The 23,135-nt window shown below is 38.8% G+C and overlaps 2 protein-coding genes across 3 annotated transcripts in view; one reads left to right on the top strand and one right to left on the bottom strand.

Annotated features, from left to right (window-relative positions):
• The window catches only part of LOC143211931 (uncharacterized), a 42,228-nt gene extending 26,537 nt beyond the window's left edge, over nucleotides 1–15,691 (top strand). For both annotated transcript variants that reach the window (XM_076430071.1, XM_076430073.1), the window contains 3 exons: nucleotides 10,890–11,078; nucleotides 13,347–13,482; nucleotides 14,888–15,691. In XM_076430071.1, the coding sequence (XP_076286186.1) occupies nucleotides 10,890–11,078; nucleotides 13,347–13,482; nucleotides 14,888–15,026 (464 nt within the window). In that variant the 3' untranslated portion in view covers nucleotides 15,027–15,691. The remainder of the gene's footprint in view (nucleotides 1–10,889; nucleotides 11,079–13,346; nucleotides 13,483–14,887) is intronic.
• A 509-nt stretch (nucleotides 15,692–16,200) lies between these two features.
• On the bottom strand, nucleotides 16,201–22,335 carry LOC143211927 (eukaryotic translation initiation factor 3 subunit A-like). The gene is made up of 5 exons (XM_076430063.1): nucleotides 22,128–22,335; nucleotides 18,359–21,019; nucleotides 18,029–18,279; nucleotides 17,755–17,960; nucleotides 16,201–17,566 (listed from the first exon to the last, which is right to left on the bottom strand). The coding sequence occupies exons 1-5, from the start codon at nucleotides 22,174–22,176 to the stop codon at nucleotides 17,470–17,472; spliced, it is 3,264 nt and encodes a 1,087-aa protein (XP_076286178.1). The 5' UTR covers nucleotides 22,177–22,335; the 3' UTR covers nucleotides 16,201–17,469.
• Between the last annotated feature and the right edge of the window lie 800 nt (nucleotides 22,336–23,135).

Below are 23,135 nucleotides of genomic sequence, written 5' to 3'. Positions count from 1 at the left end.
GGAACTATACAAATTATTGCAAAATATAATCTATAATGATTAGACTGCGGATCTTGATGCATTTATAGGAAAATTGAGTAGATGAAAGTCAAAATTGTTGGAAAATTTTCAAAATTGAAGATGTCAATGTATGATTTCTCCTCTATTAAAATCGTTAAGGGAAGAAATAACATTCAGTTTGGTGTCTATGTCTTGCAATCGATGCAGACAATTTTTATCTTGCATAAAGATCCGCAGTATAATAATGATATCTTGTGGTCCTGTATTGTGGCTTCCAAATTCTCTTTAATTGCGTAGTACCGTATTTAACAATGTTATTTAAAACAAATGTATTGTTACCTTCCACTATCGAAGATACATATTTTTCAATTTATCACAAAAAATAAGGGTCCAGCGGAAAATCGAACTATCATATATCACCCGATAGAGCAGACTTTTATGTTGAGAAACCACCCTTTGAAGTTTGCATCTATGTATTAGTCCGGTCAATGAATGCTCATAAGGGGGGCTTAGAGGGAAATGAAAGGAACACAATTTTTAACTTTGGGACTTTGTTTGGACTAGTTAGGAGGTAAACATACTAAAAGTCCCCACTCCCAGGAGGTGAGCGGGGTGCATGCGGCATATAGAAGGTCCCCTTTTTCGGTTTTCCGCTTATATCTCGGAAACTATATGTCCTAGCGATAATACCATTCCATACAAAATTAAAGCTGACAAAATGTGCTATAAGATTGATTCCATTCAGTTTTTAGCTGTCTCGCATATTTTCCGAGATATCCGCGCTCAAAGTTCACTAACTTTTCAGCACAATTAGTGAACTTTGAGCGCGGATATCTCGGAAACTATGCGAGATAGCAAAAAACTGATTTGAATCAATCTTGTGGCACATTTTGTCAGCTTTAATTTTGTATGGAATGGTCTACTCGCTAGGACGCATAGTTTCCGACATATACCTTCTAGGAGTGGGGACTTTTAGTATGTTTACCTCCTCACCAGTCCAAACAAAGATCCAAAGTTAAAAATTGTGTTCCTTCCATTTCCCTCTACAACTTTTCGTTGACTGGACTACTATAAGGTTTTTTTCGAACCACAAAGCAAAATATTTTCGCCCGACATGAGTTGGTCAATTTATGTTGACACCGCGCTAGTGGTGAGCGCCACTGGCGGCAACTTATGCCGAACGAAGATATGTTGTTTTGTGGTTCGAAAAAAACGTCATAGTTGCAAATTTCAAAGAGTGATTTCTCAACATAAAAGTCTGCTCTATCGGGTGATGTAGTTCAATTTTCCGCTGGACCCTTATATATTTTGAGATAAATTCAAAAATATTCTCAAAAATTGGTGCAAAGTGGTGTCTCTCCGTCTTTAATCATTGTTTAAACATGTTTAAACATTCATAATGTATTAATATTGGATATCACTGTATTCGGGAAAGTCTACAGAATCTTTTGCTGCAAAGAACAATTCAATATCATTTATAATAACATCAGAATATTTGTTTAACGTTGAAAAATATGTTTTTTTTCAAAGCCATGTTCCTCAAAAACTGTCCGTATAGGAGAAAAATGAAGGACAGATTCGGAATCGGCGCAAAAAACTCTATAAGGAGGACCCAACAGTAATTAGGGAACAAATTTGGTGTTGGACAGTGTTATTGTGAACCCAAGATTATTTCGCTCTATTACCAGAATAATTTTTAGCAAATTTCACAATCAATTACGTCCATACACTTGCGCTGTCGAAACTAAACTAAATGCATCTACAGTGGTAAGAACAAGACTTCTCCGCGATACAGATGAGAATGACAACAGTAAACACGCTAGTTCGGGCTATGAACCTATCATTATTTCGGTCACTGTAGTTTTGAGCCGCTAGATTGGAATTTTCGCTCACTATGCGCAGCCGCGAGCGGCAAGAATCATTCGAGCCTGCTATGGAACGGAACAATTGTTGCCGCGGATAAGCGAACGGTACGTTGCCTAACAGATACGAAATATCGGAACACGTTGTACAACGAGGTCGTTGTTGACCTCACGTCTGGCGATGCGGCGTGTATTGTCAGCCGTGTGTGCACGCGACCGTCGTTACATACGTGATCATCGGTACGTGTCCTTAATGTTTGGTGCCATTGGCCGGCTCATCGAAAGAGAAACGTTTCTCATGACGCGTGCCAACAATCCCATTGTTCTTATCGAGAGGGACCCGATGCTTTCACACGCGGATAGCGCCTTGGGAAGCCGAACGGATTCTTTGTGCTCGGATTCGCGATGCAAATCGTTCGCAATTGGAATCTTAATGCGGCCGGATACCTAACACGCCGCTCGGGACTAGGTCAATCCTCCTCGGCCCACCGACAGCCTCATTATCTTCACGAACAGATTCTCTAATTTCTGTTATTCGATATCCATGCTGCCGCTCTCCGTTATACGGGACCCCGATCGAACAATCATTTTTAACGGAGCATTCCACTGAGAACACGGCGCGCATTCCTATGTCTTTCGCAAAGAAAAACATCAACATTTTTTACAGAACAATCTTTTCGATTATGGTAATTAATTTTTCGCGGCGCACAGTTTCGATCAATTTCTACATTAAACAAGAGGGGTGTTGTTGCTCGCTCGCTTCGCGAGCTTCGCAAGTAGGGTTGTCGTAGCTCGCTCGCTTTGCGAGCTCGCGAGAGGGTTAGTGGTACGGATGTTATTTGGTGTGTGACTCTCCACGAGCCACACAAAGAACTTCCCGATTCGTTAGTTGCAGTATATTATTATCATTATTAAGTGTACGTTTTAAGAAGATTATACGTTTTCAGGGAAATTCAATAGTTTTACTACAAAATCTAATCAGCTCTAAGTTACAGCGGGGCACATCGATTGCATCATTCATCATCCTGATCGCGTTGTTACTTTTTCTGAAAACGTTAACGAAAAATTTGATTACATAGAAACGGCCATACGCACACACACACACACATACGAACATTTTACTGAAAATAGTTTAATATGTCTGCAATGACCTTGAAACGTGTAGATCTGCTAAAAAATCGATTTTAGATTTTCGGGGTCATTACAATAACTTCCCTATAAAATCGGGAAGTTAACTAGACGGTTAATGTTGCTCGCTCGCTTCGCTCGCTCGCGAGTAGGGTTGTTTTTGCTCGCTCGCTTTGCGAGCTCGCGAAAGGGTTAGTGGTACGCATGGCTAGTAGTACCTATAGCTATTAATGTTTTTTTTTATTTGGTGTGTGACTCTCCACGAGCCACACAAAGAACTTCCTGATTCGTTAGTTGCAGTATATTATTATCATTATTAAGTGTATGTTTTAAGATGATTACAATACAACATAATAGTTTTCTACTTATCAAAATGTTTGCTATATGGCGTCGCATTAAACCAACACCGCATGCTCGTTGCTCGCTTGGTTCCTTGTTATAGCATACTAATGTTGCAAAATAAATCGTCTTAATTAGTTTTTCGCAAACGATACAACTCCTCATTATCCGGGTTTGCAGTATTGATCTTGGTTTTCTTCGATACTGTTAATTTAAATTGTCCCAAAATATATAAATCGCGCTCAATTTTGAAACTCTGCTCAGTGCTACATACAACATTTGTAAAGTTCGCCTTTCTGATTTTTTAAAATCCAAACATACTTTCTCGTATGTTTGTCCCTGACTTTTATGAATCGTAATCGCTTCAGCAGGAACCACTGGAAATTGACTACGTGTGATTTGATATTTTTCCTCTCTCGACATATTTACTTGATTCGATATTTTTATTATTGGTGTAAAATTTTGATGAATATTTGCATTTTTCATATAATCACGATAACGAGTTCTTACTTTCACTCCTACTCTGGCCAATTGAAAATCTAACCACAATATAGACGGAATTTTAGTATTTTCTTGAAAAGTAATAAATTTTAATATTCCGCATGTGTGTGTGCTCCATTAACCAATCCGTTTTCAACATCAATGTTATTAATAATATTATCATATAGTTTATATTAATTTTCAATTTAATCTCAGTTAATAATTCGTTTTGAACTGATTGTTTTTTTTTAAATTGTAATATAAATTTTTTTTTGTACTTTCATCGATATTCTTTGAAAATGTATTCTCGGGAGTAGAGATGATTGACTCACTCTTGCATTGGGATAATTTTCGATTATTGTAAGCGGAAACATCATCGTAAGGTACAAAAAAAAATTTTTTTTAAAATTTGTTTACACGTTACTGAAATTACAAGTTACTGAAATACCCCACCCATTAGTATATTAAGAACTTTCCTCATGACATTTGTGTCTAAGGCAGGACCCGCTAGAATAGCCTTACTGATGAGTCCTCTAGCGGGTCTAGGACGAAACACTCCACCTTTGTTTTCCTCCAATAAAATAGCACTTGGCATTTTACAGATTCAAATCCGAATCGGAAACGTTATTTGTTTCAAACCCGAATCATAACGTTTCATGCCGCACTCAGGTATATTTATTTAATGTAGAAATTGATCGAAAATTAATTACCATTTTCAAAAAAGTACGATCGCGAAAAATACCTCCTTAATCTTTTCGATTGATTTATACATATTTTCGTAAGAGAGTCCAGCCTTTAAAAACGAATAACTTTTATCAAATTGGCTGAAACAGCTTGAGTTTTCTTCAGATGATAGAAGGATTAATATACTAGATCATTTATAAGATAAATGAATTTAAAAAAATGTTCATGATTTTTAACTTTTAAAAAATTTAATTCTTTTTTGATAAACGTAAACCTGTTTTTTGGCAGCAAAAATGGCAACATAAAAGATCATAGAATATTTCCCACGATTATGGCAAATCAATCGAAGCTAGACGATTTCAAGCAGGTCCCATTGTTCAGATGAACGAGCAGCTGTTAGGCAAACGTTTACGTTGTATCAAATGTAACCCGCACTGAGGAAGACGTTCAGCGAGTGCGGTTCAGAATAACGATTGTTATCATCCTGCGAGCGGGATGTCTGGCGTTTTTAAATCAACCGAGATCGTAATACGAAATCCCTATTAAAAACGAAGATTCCGAAGGGAATAAGAATGATCACTTCCTTTCCTCTTCGCTTTGGAAAGAAAAATTGTCTTGCTGTACGAGCGGTCTAATACAGAGGACTCGGTAGAAGAAGCGAATATCTCGGTACAGGGAAACGCCACAAGGAAATTGGTTTTGTAGATTGAATATCGAGCGCGAAACTTTTGCAAAAAAGAATCGAAATTTCAGACGGTGGTGGAAGGGCCGTAGAAGCGCGCGTACGTTTCCTCCGTACGTTGCCGGGGCTCGAACAGAACTGAGCAATAGTTCCGAGGAACGTTTACCCTTCAAAATTTGTAACTTTCCTGATAACTTATCACGGGAAGGCTCAAATGAAGATCCTTCGGGACCAAAATTTTCAAAAAAGTTGTAAAATACAACTCCGACCAATTGCAATTCTCTCAAAATTTATTTTAACACGTCATGCGGTAAACTATGTGTTCTAATTTCTAATTTCTTTAGTTTTACAATAAACGCAATTAGCATACACTGCCTTATAATAATGACAAAATTGTCTACATACAGTCCTCGACAAAATAATAAGACACCTAGCATATTTTTAAATTTCTTGTATTTGAAGGTGGAAAGTGTACACTCCGTTATATCCTGAATACTACATACTATCTCCAAAGTAAACACGCAAAATCTTAGAATTGTATCGCATACTATAGCAATATTAGAGAAAGATATGTGAACACGGACGTCCAACAAAAGTCCTAAGACATTTGGCTTATTTTCCACTCATGTGACTTCTACCATTAAATGTTCTACTGCGAACGTATTCAGACGTTGAATCTTGTGATTTTCTTACAGTATAAGTATATTTATTACAATGAAAAATAAATAATGGGTCGAGGAAAGCAGTTAGATAAAAGTGAGGTCGATCGAATCGTTCTGTTGCGCTCGGAAAAGTACAGCATTAATAAAATTGCGAAATTATTAAACAGAAGTAGGTGCGCGATATGTAATGTGTTAAAAACCCCAAATGCTTATAGAAAAATGAAAGGAAGTGGAAGACCTAGTGTTACTTCCGAACTCGATAAACATGCAATTTTGCGTGTTGCGTCGAATTTTAATGACACAACAAGACAAATAGCCGAAGAAGCAGGTGTGAAAACAAAGTTATGAAATGTACATCGCATTTTACAAGGAAGCAAACACATTAAACGGAAGAAATTAAAACAACGGCCACCCTTAATGGATAAACACGAAGCAGCACGACTAAAGTTCACTTGTGAACACGTCCACTGGATGAAAAACTGGAAAAAAGTCATTTTTAGTGTCGAGAAAAAATTCAATCCAGATGGCCCTGACGGCTGGGCCTACTACTTTCATGATTGCAGAAAGGAAGAACTCCATTTACGTTGCCGTCAAATGGGTGGTGGCAGTGTTATGATATGGGCCACTATAGGTTACTATGGAAAAACAGAAATAAACTTTTTATCAGATCGGATGAATACTAATCGGATGAATTGAACTAATAACAGATCAGTTAAACAAGCCTGCAGGTCGTATCACGCGCTTTGACTCTATATTTTTCAACAGGATAATGCAGCAATCCATACTGCAAAATCTGTGAAACAATTATTTTCTTCAATAAATATTAATATTTTGGAATGGCCCGCTCGTTCTCCCGACTTAAATATTATAGAAAATGTGTGGGGAGATTTGTCAAGGCGAGTCTACGCGAATGGGAGACAATATAATAACGTAAATGAATTAAAAGAAAGTATAAATCACAATTGTGGACACATTTAGAACAAAAACGAATCAAAAAGTTACATAAAACTATTTGAAAGCGATTACTAGACGTAGTACAATTCAAGAGAGGTATCACAAAGTATTAATTTTGTATTTTTATTTGCTTAATCATACATTTTCGTGTTAGTGTCTTATATGTACTTTTGTCGAAGCAATGTCAGTCCGTGTTTACATATCTCTCTCTAATTTTGGTATGGTATGCGATACAATCCTAAGATTTTGCTTGTTTACTTTGGAGATAGTATGTAGTATTCAGGATATAACAGAGTGTACACTTTCCACCTTTAAATACAAGAAATTTAAAAATATGCTAGGTGTCTTATTATTTTGTCGAGGACTGTACAATACAGTTGGGAGCATAATTGATCACGCACACTGTAAATCAGTATAACTTTTTTATGACTGGACTACACGACTTCAATTTCTCTGTAAGGCTAGAAGAATTAGTTTAGTAAATGACGTCTAAAAATATGTTGAAAAAATGCATTTGGTCGGAATTGTGAAAAACAATAGTAAAAATTAATTTTTATTTATTATTTTTTAGCTGGGAAAATAACGATAATTTAAAAAATTTGTTTTGTAAACACGTATGAATTATATACGTTCTGAAAGTTTCATTGAAATTGATTAATTGGTTTACGAGCTATAAACGATCAAAAGTGGTAAAATTGTAATTTTTCAAAATTTTCGGACTTTCACCGCTTTTGATCGTTTATATCTCATAAACCAATTAACCAATTTCAATGAAATTTTCGGAGCGTATATAATTTATACAAGTTGACCAAACACATCTTTTAAATTTTCGTTATTTTTAGAAGTCATTTACTAAACTAATTCTTCTAGCCTTATAGAGAAATTGAAGTCGTTTGGTCCATTCACAAAAAAAGTTATTCTGATTTAAAGTGCGTGTGATCAGTTATGCTCCCAACTGTATACATTTCATGCGTCGATTTATAAAATTTTGGGCAATAAGGGGCCAATGCACTTAAACGTAGCTGTTCGGGAACGGTCCAGAGAAGGTTTTCGTGGGTATAAGATCGTGAAATAGTGAACACAGCGATTCCTAGCAGTGAAAATTCATGAGCGAAATGCGTATCCATTTCCGACATCTCATGTTATATGAATTTCGGAAAGCAAGTTCAGTAGCAATCGCCACAAACAACGTATGTGCTGTTTACGGAGAAAGTGCGCTTTCATCTCGCACAAGTAGGAAGTGGTTGCGACGTTTTAAAAGTGGGCATTTTTGGTTAGAAGACGAGGAACGTTCCGGGCGTCCTCCTCAGACAGACGAAGATAAAATTCGAGACCTTCTACAGAAATCGCGAAGTTTATCGGTTGAGGAGATGTCAGATGTTCTGAAAATACCTGAGACAAACTTGAAGGTATGTTTACAAAATGAACATACCCAAGCGCTCGAAAAACGGCACGAACTTATGGGATGACTTAATATTTATAATTTTGATATTTCTAGAAGAACAAATCAGAAGCAAGTCATTTTGACTCGTCCGGTAGTTCTAGTATTAATAAACAAATAGAAAGTATTCATCCGCATTCGACATTCAGAACGCTGGAAGCATGTTTTCGAACTTCTGGAGCAGAGTAGTCGTCGAATGGGTACGTTGGGACGGGAGACAAAGGGAGCCGCAGTGCTCGACTTTCCTTGGCGACAAGAACTTTTCATGAAAAAGGAACTGAAACGTTCCCCGTGGTCAGCATCAGCGGCATATCGATGATACGAGTAGCCGGCGCGGCGCGGCGAGTAGCGCACGTGAAAGTCGACCACGAGGCACGGCTGCTGATTTTTGCGCGCTCGGAAACCAGTTTCTGTTCCTATTGTTACAACAGCCGGCTGCTCTCGCAGACGGAATCTCTCCCTCGAGCAGCCTCGCTTTATCCCGCTATACATGACCGAGCACTGCGTGGGAGTCGGCCAACACTATCCGATTTTTCCCCATGAAATTCCAAGGAGACATTAGCAGCAATCTCATTACAGCGCTTCCGAGTTTATAGAGCGCCCGGTCGGAAGTCATTGAACACATACAGGCACCTCTCATAATTATTCGAACGACGCAAATTTTCTACCGTACTCCGCTTACCGAGGTAAGCAACAATGTACCGAGATATTGTCGGCGTAAATGACTCTTTATAATGGACAGCGAGAACAACGAACAGTGTTTTTAGAATGGTCGCAGTTATACGTAATCTAAATTTCAGTTGCCGGGTTTTACTCCCATTAAAATCTTGTGGAACAGGCTAGATACCGAGGCAAGAACCGCGGTAAACATTTTCCGTAAAACGGAAACGTTAATACAATCGGCTCGACGAATGACGAGATTTCTTAATATTTAACCATTGTTGAAAAATATAACAAAACGATTTATGAAATGTCTACGAGATTTTGCTCGTACATCTTCTTTAAAAAGGCACACTTTAATAAAGGAAGTTCTCGATTCTTTTTAACGTCGTGTGTCACAAAATCGGCCCACTTGAAAAACAACACGTGCAGTTCTATCTTTAAAAAAAGGTACTTCTGTATTTTTAAGTGAACCGTTGCATTTATGCAAAAGCAATGTCGTGAGGAAATACAGCTCCTATATCATTCCGAAATTAAGATTTTAATAAAGAGTAACATTATGAATACATTACGAAGAACACAATGGAACCCCTCGTGCAAGAAATAAAATGCTAACTAGTTCGCTTTTCCATAGATTAGTGTCTAAAATCGCGAATTTGCATAAACATCCGGTGGCAGGCTAATGATAAACTTCAGCAGAGGCCATCTCGTCCAAGTCTCGAAGTGGAACAACTTTCTTACACATCTCGTATTCTAAATTTCGTGTCCACGCCCATTGACGTTGAGAGAAGAGAATTTACATCGCAGACTATTTTTGCAGAATATTTTTATATTGTACAAAGATCAGGTCGTGGGTGTAACAAATTCATTGTGTTCGCGTTGAAACTGTGAAGCGGTCAAAGTAGTTTGCACAGAATTGTCCATAGAATTGATTAATTTCTCAGCGAAGTTACTTCATAATTTTCGTAATTACAAACTGAAGCAGCGAAAGGGGTCGATGTGTGTGTAGCTCTGGAGGATCGCCGGTTCGTTTCAGCGACGAAGACGAATAGTTCACGTGTGACGACGCGAGGGCACGTGAAGTCGATACCAAAGAAAAGTTTCACTCGAGAAATTCCAGGGATGTCCTCGGGTAGACGGGCGCTGCCAACTTTGCGACCGGCTGAGAACCTCGCCCTCGGGCCTAATTAAATAGTCCGTTATTTGCGGAGCAATATAACTTGGTCCGGTCAAAGCAGGACTATTTACCGCTCGTTTAATTATTCATTACGCGCCACGATAATTTCCATTTGCGTGGCTGTCCGCTGCGATTCGGCGCTCTCCCCGGTGACTGGAAAAACGGTGGACTTCAAAGGGGCGAAGTTCCACCGTACCGATAGCAGTCTAGATTAGTAACGACTACGGGGACGAAGTGTCCTTTGAGCTCAACAAAAATGTTGCATTCTGCTGCGAGAGCGTGTCGTAGAATTTTAAACACGGTCCTGGGAAAACAGAAACGATCTCGCTCCGCTGATTTCAATCCTTCCGATGCGCAGCACAGAGGGTTGTCCGATGGAGAACCAACCACCTGAATATCTTCCGTGGCATTTCTGATATTATCATATATTCTTCCCTATTTTGCGACGATAGAGCCAACCTGGGTGTACACAGTGCTCTTTACAAGTTTTTTAAAAAGATCAGATTTTTCTTTTATGGACAGAAGTTGATCGTTGTCTGCGACTGTTCCAGTGCCTCAGATGATCCTCCGCTAATTTCAAATAGAATTTTCAATCCTTCCGATGTGCAGCGCAGAGGGTTGACCGATGGAGAACCGGCCACCTGAATACCTTCCCTGGCATTTCTGCTATTGACCGAATTACACGCGAATTAGTTTCCTCCCTATCTTTTGTGTCGATAGAGCCAACCTAGGTGTACACAGTGTTCTCAACAAGATTTTTAAGAAGATCAGATTTCTTTTGTGGAAAGAAGTTGATCGTTGTCTGTTCCGACTGTTCCAGTGCCTCAGATGATCCGACAAGATCCAACGGTGATGTCATGGGGTCTGTGGATCAGCACCTTGACGACGACCTCGGCGGCCCTCGTCACCGCAGGATTGGCCGCGCTGCTCGCCGTTTTGAACACTGCCACTTCGCCGAGATCCAAAATCCTCTCCGATCCCGGCGTGTACTTCATAAATATTTTAACGCGTGAGTCTTCCAAATTGCCCATATAAACTTCCGTCGCGCTGTCCCGGGAGCTCGCTTTGTTCAACGGATCACTCGTGCTCGCAAATCCAGAAAATAACTCGTTAAACTTCCGGACTCTGTACTGTTTCACACCCCGTGTGCGCTTTTCATCTGAAACTGACACGAGGCTACCAACATCCATTTAAATCTCGAAGTTGTTCTTTGTATATGTATACAAAAATTAGATCCAATGAAAATAAGATATACAACAATGAGCACAACATATTTCTTAACACTTTACCTACCGGAAGCCTATTAATAGGATTTTCAATTGCATAGGAATTTCAAATTGCATACCTGGTTTTTCTGCTGCGCGTTGACGTCTCCATGTATCGCCCATTTCTTTTTCCTTTTGTCTCTCCTCTTCCAACTTTTCATCTGAAACTGACACGAGGCTACCAACATCCATTTAAATCTCGAAGTTGTTCTTTGTATATGTATACAAAAATTAGATCCAATGAAAATAAGATATACAACAATGAGCACAACATATTTCTTAACACTTTACCTACCGGAAGCCTATTAATAGGATTTTCAATAATTGTACTGTACCAAAAGAAAGCATAGAAACATTTTTTTACATTGCAATCTTAAATGAAACCATTAGATGAAGTTATTGAGGATGACTTGTTAGTTCACAAAGAAAATTGCTGTTGCTGTTGACGGTTATATTAAAAAGCGTTCAGTCATGTATCATAGATTTTTCAAAATTATGCAATAATCACCGGTCGGTAATATGTTAAGTAACGATTAAAAATACGGAGTTATACTTCACTGGCATAATTAACCCTTATGCTCACCTCGTATGAAAAAACGCATTTATTGTTTCTAGATATTGTTGAATGTTTGATGAAAAATTTCTTTCTATTTTCGAAATCCTGGTAGATCATTTACATTGGAATAATTGCAACTATTTTTGCTCGGAATCATTTTTCAGAGTATTACAAAATGAACTTTTCATTCAACCAGATCTACCAAATTAACGTGAGAGCGAGTTCGCCTAAATTGTGCAACTATGCTAGGCTGAGGTGCACGAGGGGGTTAATTATATCGAAGTATTGGCGTATCACCGACACGCACCCAGTTCGCATGTTTCATTAAAAAAATGAGTAGCCACGCAACGGTGCACAGTGGGGTATTTCGCTGAAAAACGGGAATAAAATATTGTAGCGTTATTTATGGGCTCAGGCTCATAAATAAGTAGGTCGTTGGATTCGCCTTGACGCCAGCTATAACATTATGAAATAAAAATGTATTTTAACGTTTAAAAAATCAAAATATTTTTTATTTTTTGTAGAAAAAATTTTTTTTCGGAATTTTAAATATAGAATTTTGTACATGTTTAAGTACTGTTCAACTTTTATTCGAAACATTTTGTCGTCAGATTATCCGAAACTCTTGAAAAGTAGTGATAATGAAATGCTTTGAGTACGATGTACAGAATTCAGGTAGATGTACTACAGGGCACTCACAGATTTTATTCTGTTATCATCTAAATTAATATTGTTATTCATATTTGAACATTACCGATCATTTTGTAAGTTTTTTTTCGATTTCGAAACGAAAGTCGCCACTTTCGACGCTCATTTCTACTTAAATTAGTTATAACTCTCCCATTCAGAACGATCCGGAACCAATTCTGTTTGGACTATGATCGTAAACCTTTATCGAACGTAATGGTACAAGAAAGAATGCGGAATACAGCGGAATGTTTTACCAAAAAGTTTTGAAATCGAATAAAAACTTACAGAATGATTGGTAATGTTGGAATATTAAGAACAATACTAATTTAGATGATAACAGAATGAAATCTGTGAAGAGTTTGTAGACCTATATCAACTCAGTACATCGTAATCAAAGCATTCAATTATCACTACTTTTCAAGAGTTCGGATAATCTGACGGCAAAATGTTTGAAATAAAAGTTGAACTGTATTTAGACATGTACAAAATTGAATATTTAAAATTTCGAAAAAAGATTTTTTTCGACAAAAATAAGAATTATTTTGATTTTATAAATGTCAAAGTACAATTTTTATTTCATAATCTTATAGCTGGAGTCAAGACGAATACAACGACCTACTTATTTATGAGCCTGAGCCCATAAATAACGCTACAATATTTTATTCCCGTTTTACAGCGAAATATCCCACTGTGCGGTGGTTCGGTGTCGAAGAAGGCGAACGTGAGAACACGTATTCAATATTGGTTTAATTGGGTCCCGTTTCAGTGTTAATGTGCCTCGCTAGCACGAGCACCTGGCTGGCACAGTACTACACAAAGCTGTACTTCAACGTGCTTCCGAAGGAGGACATCGACAATATGTGGACCAGCGAGGGTTCTGCTGAGCTCGGTTATTCATTTTGGTAAGAGACCTTTTATTCTCCGCTCAATGGCGATGTAGTATCGCGGGCACGAAGCCTCGGACAAACTGCGCTCCACGACTCCATGCCTCATCGTTCGCGGATTCTAAAGCTCCGCAGTTCAATACGATAAATGTTTCTCGAGTCTCCGCGAGACACGACGCTCTTCAGAACGATCTGGCACAGTCGGCGTGAGAAAAGGGCGTCGTTTATGCCTCGCCGATACCAAAGAATACGCGATTCCTTCTCTTCTCCATCATTTTTGAACTATTACTCCAGCTCTATCTACAGGGTCTGTCCGGAAAGTAATGCGACCACATTTTTTTTTTAGATCTATTAACATATGAGTACAAACCTTTAAAATTCTTCAAAGTAGGACCCTTGGGCGTCGACACATTTTTTCCAGCGCGATTTCCATGCTTCGTATGCTCCCTGGAAGGCGTTATCTGGAGCCTCTCGTAGTACCCTCGTCGCAGCCTCGTCAAGCACTTTCAACCAAAACTTTTCCGTAGATTACGGGGAAAACGGTAAACGGTACTTCTTAGTTGGATCACGACACTTCCTCAACCCCCGTACAGTCCTGACTTGTCACCCGCCGACGTCTTCTTGTTTCCAAAAACTAAAAATCTCCTAAAAGGATGCCACTTTGAAAGCGTGGAACGCGTCAAAGAGGCAGTGACGAGGGTACTACGAGAGGTTCCAAAAAACGCCTTCCAGGGAGCATACGAAGCATGGAAATCGCGCTGGAAAAAATGTGTCGACGCCCAAGGATCCTACTTTGAAGAAATTTAAAGGTTTGTACCCATATGTTTAATAGATTTTTTTAAAAATGTGGTTGCATTACTTTCCGGACAAACCTTGTATATTTCCAGTTTGTACTATTCCAACTGAGAAATCGTCCCCGTTTATCCACTGTCATTGACGAAACTGCAATTAAACGTTTCAGATCTGCAATATCGTAATAACTGGTCTTCTAATCTTTATACAAATATTAAATTCCATGGCTGATTTTATGAAAACCAGTAACAAGTTGAATGTATTAATTAGAAAATTCCTTGTGATAAGCGTAAGAAGTAGAGATGTCGTTAATGTTTGTTTCTATACGTTTTCTTGTATTCTAAAAGTGTACGTATACCATAAATGCAAAAGAGTTGCAGTCTAGTAGAACCTAAATACTTTTGTATTTTTTCCAGCACACCCCCAAGTCAACATTACATTCATACAGATTCTAGCCCCTCTTGTATCTAACACCACTTCCGTTCTCCATAACAATACAGGAACGTAAAATACCTTCACTTTCAAATTTCTGTAGTCTCTTTTATTAATCTTGTCGACCATGCGGCAGGCCTGGTGTCAACCGCAGAAGTTCGGGCGACGTCTATGTTAAGTTTTGTTGTTGCTGTTGCAGGCTGGTCGTGTGCGCCGGTGTGGTGCATTTAATCAGCATAGCATTGGTCGGCTGGGGCTCCGGACGAGACAAAATTGAACGTCTGGAAGCAATTCCGGCATTGGAAGAGAAGACCGCCGCGGCAATAATGCTGTATTGAATCCGAGGATTCTCCGGGCGAAGACTCAAATAGAAGAGATCCATTACAGAAATTAAACAGCGCTCGTGTGTCGAGCCAACGTGGGAGTCGATTATACAGAGAGCAGTGCGTTTCCGTTGTCCGAGAACGAATTTCGTAAAGTTCCTAGATGTTTGTTAGATCGTTCCATTTCAAACAAACACGACGGCGAAAGCAACGCAGAATTGTGAAGAATTCTTCACGTGAAATCTCGAGGATCTTTCTGTAACGCGGGGACGCGAACGAACGATATCGATCTCTGCGGGGCCCATGATAAAGCAAAGCATGTGCAAGCACGCGTGTATGAATTCTCTGGCGTTTTTGTTTAGCATAATGTTTAAATCATTCGTTAACCGGAATCGCTTCTGACAATGTACTTAATATTTGTGACCCCCTAGCCACGCATTCGTCTAAAAACATGATTCTGTTAAGATTTAATAGTACTCTTTATAAGGTTTCGTGCAGTTTATGAAATCGACTGCGAATACCGGAAGAACTTTTTAGTACAAGTGAAAAATCTGACCGCCGTGTAATTTATAAATGCTTCTATTACAAACGTCGTAACACTGTGCGATTAAAACCAAATGTACATTACGTGTCGCCGAATTGCATCACAATTTCGAATAATAAAATCAGTTAGTACCTAATCATGGACGTTTGTACAATTTTCATGTCTACTGCAACATTCAATACCCTGATCAATTTTACATTTTTCATACATATACGTTTCGCGGAACAGTTGGCTCGTGTTTATCTTCTTACGTGTCGGCTGCTCTGATGTCTTTCTCTCTGAAATCTTTTGTATAGATTAATCCAGTTATTTAATCGAGTAGGTATATGTAAATAGAAACGGGGTTTGATACTCTGCAGTGATTTATTTATTACGTAGCATCGTAAATTCTTAACGATATCATAAATGTAATAAAACAATTAAAAAGACAATATACGGACAAGATGCATCGATCTTCATTTACTATATTTATACCATATATAATATCGAGGGCGGCTCTTACGTTGGTCTCAAAACCTGACTGTATTATAAAAGTTAAAAACATCGTTGCCACGAATATGCACGGAAGAGGAATATATTTCTTCTTTCTTTCTGGGGACAGAGGTATGATACGGCGTATTCGAGTTCATAAAAAAAATATTAGCATTAGTGTTAGGATACAAGAGAACTTTATTGATGTTTTGAGACTTTCCACCACTCTGCGACGAGTCTTATATAGCCGATTCAATTCTTCCGCACGCATACAGTCCACCATCATCTCTTCTGCTCTGTACAATAATTCATATTTCACATACAGTCGTGATGCGCGTAATTATGTATACTGCCCGAGTGTTCTTGTTTCTTAACAAGCCTAATGCACGTAACGCAGTATGTTGTCGACATTTTTAAAAAACTCAGTTGTGGATTCTTCCTTTTAGAAAAACCATAAAAAAAATCTCGAACCTATCGCTGTTTGTCAGTGTTAGTTTACATTTTGCTTTTTCCATCGGTTTCCCTTTTTGTCCGAAGCGACAAATTAGCCTACAAACGGTCGCCTTTGTGCTTTCTTTAAATTACAACAAGTATGTCGGAGAAGGAACGCAACGGTGCACAAAACAGCCGTGTAGTTTCTTGCAAAAAGTCTAACTGCGTATTATGCACTGTTCTTGAAGAATAGTAAACGTTGCTTCTATAGGTAGCTCCGAAGTCCTACATTGTGTCAAAAAAGTACCGAGACATCCTCATTTTAACTGCTCGCGTAAGAAGTATTAAAAAGTTTGTTGTTTCTAGAAGTTAGCAGGACTGTAAACTATTACGACGCAGGTTTTGAGCTCGATCTGTCCCAGTTTGTTTACAGCTGCCGAGTTTATCAATCTACCCCAAGAATGTCCCTACCCCACGAAAAAATTGAACAAAGAGTTTGAAATTTTGTGTTCCCAACTAAATTTCTTGTACCGGTTCGTTGAAAATGTTGAATAAGGCCTTCGGTGATTCGGTTATATCGGCAGCACGAGCATGTGAGTGGTACAATGCGTTCAAATCGTGGATTTTGCACCACGACAACGCGCCATCTCACAAAGCGACCGTTATAACCGAATTTTTGGCCAAACATTCGACAACTGTCATCGACCAAGCACCGTATTCGCCAGATATGGCCCCCTGTGACTTTTTCTTATTCCCCAAACTCAAATTACCCCCTTCCAGGTCGCCGTTTCGAGTTCGCGGAGGCCAAATTTTCGGACACAAAATTTTCTGAAGGAACTGAAGGCCATACCAGAAAACGCTTAGAAGAAGTGCTTCGATGATTGGATTTTACGCTGTCAGAAGTGTATTGCCTCGGAAGGGGTCTAATTGAAGGCGATAAAATAAATTTTGACGAAAATTAAAAATTTGTGTGTTCTATTTAAGATGTCTTGGTTTTTGACAAAATGTATTTTAACGTCGGCTGCCAACCTGCGACCATCCGTCGTCCTCTGGTGGTCGTCTTCTCTCCTCGTTTTTTGGTGGGAGTCCTTCTTTCGGATCATCTCGCCTAATCATTAACATCGTATTTTTAATACATAGAGTACATCAAACTTTAACCACATAGATAATATAACAAATTTCAACTCTTTATCTTGATCGGAAGGGTAATTACGGGAAAAGAAAGAATTCTAGTATGAAAAACATTTGCATAAATGCTAATTTCCATAATGATTACAAAAAAAAGAGCAAGCTTACTTTTCCTCGCGCCTAGGTGGATCTCGAGGAGAATTCTGTATCGAGTCGGGCGTAACTTTATCGCGCCAATTCTGGTTGGTGCTACGCATTGTGTCATCACGACGAGGGCCGGTACCGCCAACAGGAGGAGGTCCACGACGTTCCGGCATTCTACCACGGGCACGAAAACCATCCGTTATGGACTCACGTGTAGGAATATCACGCGGCTGTAAAAGCGAATATACATTATGCGTTACCATGAAAATTTGTCTTTTATTTTTCGTTATGTACTTACGGGACGCACATCCCTCCCACGGTCTCTATCTACTATTCTATCCCGGTCCCTCTCCCTATCTCTATCTCGAGCATCATCCTTCTCGTAATCGTCTCGTCGCCATGTATCTGAAGAATTCTGTTTTTTCGGTCTTTCCAATTCGTCTTTTCGCCACTTGTTGTCTGTTGTCTCGCGTCTCTTCCAACGATTGAACTCTTCCTTGTTACCGTCCTCTTTCGCATCAGTATTGCGACGCCAAGACATTGTTTCCACTGTAATCATAGAAATGTGTTATTATAATTGGAGTTCAAAATTGTATCTATTCTTCTCTGTATATATGAAATTGCATACCTGGTTTTTCTGCTGCGCGTTGACGTCTCCATGTATCGCCCATTTCTTTTTCCTTTTGTCTCTCCTCTTCCAATTTCCGTTCAATTTCAGCTTCCCTAGCTCTAGTGATTTCAGCTTGTTTCTCAATCTTAGCCAAACGCTCGGCTTCCTTCGCTTCTTCTTCGGCACGTTTTAACCTCTCTTCTTCCTCCCTCTTTGCTTTCTCCTCCTCCACTCGTCGTTTCTCCTCTTCCTGTTTGACACGTAATTCCTCTTGCCGTCTTCTTTCCAGAGCCTCGGCACGTTCATGTTCCCATCTCGCTTTGCGTTCAGCTTTACGCTCTACCTTGCGCTTCAATAATCTACTGGCTCTCTCCTCGTTTAGTACCGTTTCAAATTCTTTCAGCTTCTCGAGATAAATGCTCTTACGTTCGGCCAGTATCTTCGACAAGAAACTATCATGGTCCTCCTTCATTCTAGCCATGCGTTCTCTCGTTGCGACAGCTTGCTGTCTTTCTTCTTTGGCAGCAGCAATCCTTTCTGCCTCTTGCTGCTCCCATCGTAACTTGGCTTGCTCCATCTTCTCCTCGACTGCTTTCTCTAACAATGGTATTTCCTCTATCCGTTTGGCACGCTCCAAGTAATCGATCTTCTTCTCCTGAGACTTCAACTTCTGTTGCATTTCTCTGCGTTCTTTCTGCAACTCTTCCGCTTCCCGAGCTGCAATTTGTTCTGCATCTAACTTCTTAATCTCGTCCTCGTCCAGTTTCTTCAGTACTTTCTGGCCGTGACTAGTCTGAGAGATTTGTTGCATTTTCTCTTTGAGATGACGGTCCTTAATTTGTTGAATCTCGCTCTGCTGCCGCTTTCTTTCACGCTCCTCTCTTTCTTGCTCCAATCTCTTCTGTTCAGCCAACATTTGCTGTCTCTGCAATTCTTCTTGTCTACGCATTTCCTCTTCTTCGCGAACCGTGTTAATGTGTTCAATGTACTCTTTCCTTTCTTCGATAATCTTATGTCTTCCTAGAATTCTTTGATGCTCCTTCAATTTAGTTTCATGGTAATGACCTACCATAGCGTTGCGCAACTTCTCGCGTTCCATTTTCTTTTTATTTGGATTGATAATATGGATTGCTCTATGCAACACAGTAGCCATATTTACAAGTTGACAACGGATTTGTTCAGAAGGCATAGCTTGCAGAACCGGACCGTCAGGATGATCTTCCCTCTGAGCCTCGGACAAATCGACTCCGAAGTTCACGCATTTCTTGCCATGGTTAATTCTTATTTGCATATCATTGTATCTTACACAGTCAACTAAGAGACGCTCTAAATGAAAATCTGTTGTAAATTTAGCAAGCTCCAGAAGCCTGGCAAACTGTATAGTTTGATACACTTGTGATATTTGATGAATCAAACGAACAAGCGTTACGTCTTGTAAGGCTGGAATATACTGAATCAAAGGACTATTCTCGTCAGTTTGCAGAGTTTGAATAACAGAATCTACTCGAGTACATAGCTCCAAAGGATGAAATTCAACTTCTAGCCATGAATACAAATCTTGTAATTGCGGAGATGCTAAATTCACAATATTCAAACGAACGATATCTTTAAGCAGAGAGACTCTCGTTGGTGGTTGAGTGAGACCTAAAAGTGTTGCAAGCTTCTGAGCTTTCTCCAATGGACTCTTATCTGTTTCGATAAAACGATCAAATTCCGGATGAGCCGATGGCAGTGGAATAGATAATGTAGCTAATAAGACACGATTGGCCATTCTCTGTTGTTCTTCCAACGACATGTTCTTCTTCATTTCACGAGATAGTTGCAGCAATTTGAATAACGCGGCAGCATGGAAAAGATAATTTCCTGCTTTCCAAAATACCATGGCCAACTTCTGATAATAATTGGCCATAGTTTTTGGTACTGGAAGCTTTTTAGACAAGTTCATCATTCCGTGTACATCTTCAGAAGACTTGAAAGCCTCTTGCCATAACTCCATTTGAATTGCAGAATCAAGCTGATTCAATCGTGTTTCCAAGTTCAGTTGTTGAGTTTCGGCTCTATTCATAGAAACATTCGATACCAGTGCTGGTAATTTACAAATTTCTTCTAGATGTTTTCTCAACTTTTCACATAACTTACGAAATTCAGTCTTACGGTTATATTCAAGACAAAATTGGAAGGCCATACGTGCAATGTCATGATACAGTGTTTCTACATGCGCATTAGTTCTTAACAGTTCCAAACATTGACAATAGGATTCCCATAAAAATTTTACCCAAGGTGTTAGGATTGTACGGTCACTTCTATCTTGAGCATCTTCACCGCTTACCGCAGACAACAGAATACTTTCCGGCGTAGCTAAGTTGTCGAGATCATCTATGTCTATAACAGCTTGCTGACTTTGTTTCCTCGCTTGATTCGTTTTTTCCTCCGCCATGCGCAGATACCCACGTATGACGTTTTCTAAACTTCCAACGTTGACTGATTGGAACATGTTTCGATACTGAAATAGACCCTCCTTCGCTATGTGCGACTTTTTTAGTTCCACACACAGGTCCAAATATTTGAACATTATCGGTTCCAAAACAGACTCTGACCAGTTGTACGTCCATTTTTTATTCCGGAAGACTTCTTGCAAAGTATCTAATGCCCGAGCAGGTTTCCCTACTTCGATGAATTCTGTTAAAAAGAATAAAAACTCATGTATTGTTAAGATTTATATTTAAAGCATATAATTAGACAGCGGATCTTTATGCAAAATAAAGATTTTCTATCTGAATTGCAACAATCTGGAGTGACGTAGACGTTTCTTTTCTTTCTTAACACTAAACATACCGAGCACTAAAAGCGATTAATATGTTTTAGCTCATAAAAATGATAAGGCTCTGTTTATTTGGAGTCCGTGCAATTTGCGCAGAAATTTATCGAGTCAATTTCCATGTAAGCAACTTCATAATTTCAATAATTGTAAGATGAAAAATATAAAACCAGTCATTTGACTGGCAGTGGTAGGTTTATTGTTAATATGTTTAATAAGTTGAAAATAATATAACAGTATTTTTAGAAATTCTTCTAATGTTTTCACTGTTTTAAATTACACCTAATCATTTTTGTCATAAATGCATAAAGATCTGCTGTGTACGTATAATTGAATCCATTTAATGATTTCGATATACTGTAAATTCGTTACATGTCTTAAGAATGGTTATATTCCGAAATGGTACCTACAGTTTATGTAACACAGTAAACAAATGGACATCTGTAGTGTCAAAGTCAGTTCAATGATAACAATGTGAAACAGTTTTAACAAAAAATACTCGGAGAATATCCTACAGAGCAACGCATTGGGATGATCAAAATTCATTTTGATTGATGTAAGAAAAAGATACATATTTACCATACGAATTTATTCGATACGAACATATAATCTTCTCATTCGAGAAAAGTTATACATAAAGAACAGAATCGCGAATGTTGCGATTGTAATTACTAGCATCGTACAGTTTCTTGACCGCTTGCATAATTTCTATCGCAGGTGCATATGGTTGTGCAAAAGTAATATTTTTCGGAAAAAGAATTGGACAGACGTGACTATAGGCAGTTCGAATGTTATGTGACAAGTAAAATTAACGTTTGCAATAATTAACCATTACTTGGAAGACACACGGTCAAGTTGGGCAATATGGGTGACCGAAAATCGGTATTGATGGGGCGTAAAAATTTTTGGACTCTAGATAAAATATCCATCGGCCATGTCACATTCTTCTGTGTGGCTAGGCATACATACCATTCGCTCGTTTGAGAGCATTCTCAGGTCTCTGTCCGTATCGCGCCATTTTCTCCCACAAATATAGTTAATTTCACACCATACAAGATATCGCAGAATCCGGTAAACTTGCGTAGAAAATCTAGAATTTCCGTTTTCTAACGACACGACGTTTGTCACGACGGACTCCGACCGCGTGTACCGGATGAAAGGCGGCCGCTACAGAAAAATGGCTTCCCGTAATATGCGAGTCAAATTAAACAACCTAATTTCGTAATATATAACATAAAGTTCACATATATTCATAGAATTATCCAAGAAAAATTACGATTTAATTTACTATTGAAGGTGTACCCATGAAAATTTCTTGTAGCTGTTATTATTATAATTGTGTTGATTGTAAATTGTAACTGAATGGGGATAGGAAATGGGCTTGGCACTAGATGTCGTACAGGTCTATTTTCAATTCTACTGTCCGTTACCAGAGAGTATATGAGAGTGCTCACGCCCGGGTTTTGGCCGTGCCCATTATAGTGCTGCCCCCTACTATAGTGCTTAGCCTGGATCAGCTCCCGTCTCGACACTTAGTCCGGACAAGACTCCGTCTCGACACTTACAAGGAGAGTGCAAGGCCTTTGGGTCACCCATTTAGTTGAGATTTCGTATACTTATAGATTACGATCTCCCTTTCACGAATATATACCATTATAGGGGCAAACACTCAATAATTGTTGAGATATTTATAAACAAAGTTTTTTCATAACCTGTAGTAGAAATATGCTATTGTAAAAAAAGTGTATAACAAGTAATATCCTAGTGTAGTGGCAACGTACTAGACTTACTACCCGGTGGGCTAGGGTTCGATACCCGCCCGGGAAAAATATTTCTTTTGCTTATTTATTTATATTATCTATTAGCTGTGTAACATTGACTTGTTCATATGAGATTACACATTTATTACAAATCAAAGAACAAAAGTTTTAATAAATTATAAACAAATTAACCGTGAAATGAACAAAATAGTGAATT

Source organism: Lasioglossum baleicum, chromosome 9 (genome assembly GCF_051020765.1).
Source record: "Lasioglossum baleicum chromosome 9, iyLasBale1, whole genome shotgun sequence".
In the NCBI taxonomy this organism is placed as follows: domain Eukaryota; kingdom Metazoa; phylum Arthropoda; class Insecta; order Hymenoptera; family Halictidae; genus Lasioglossum; species Lasioglossum baleicum.
Note: the sequence above shows the minus strand (reverse complement) of the source record. Positions and strands in the feature narration are given on the sequence as shown.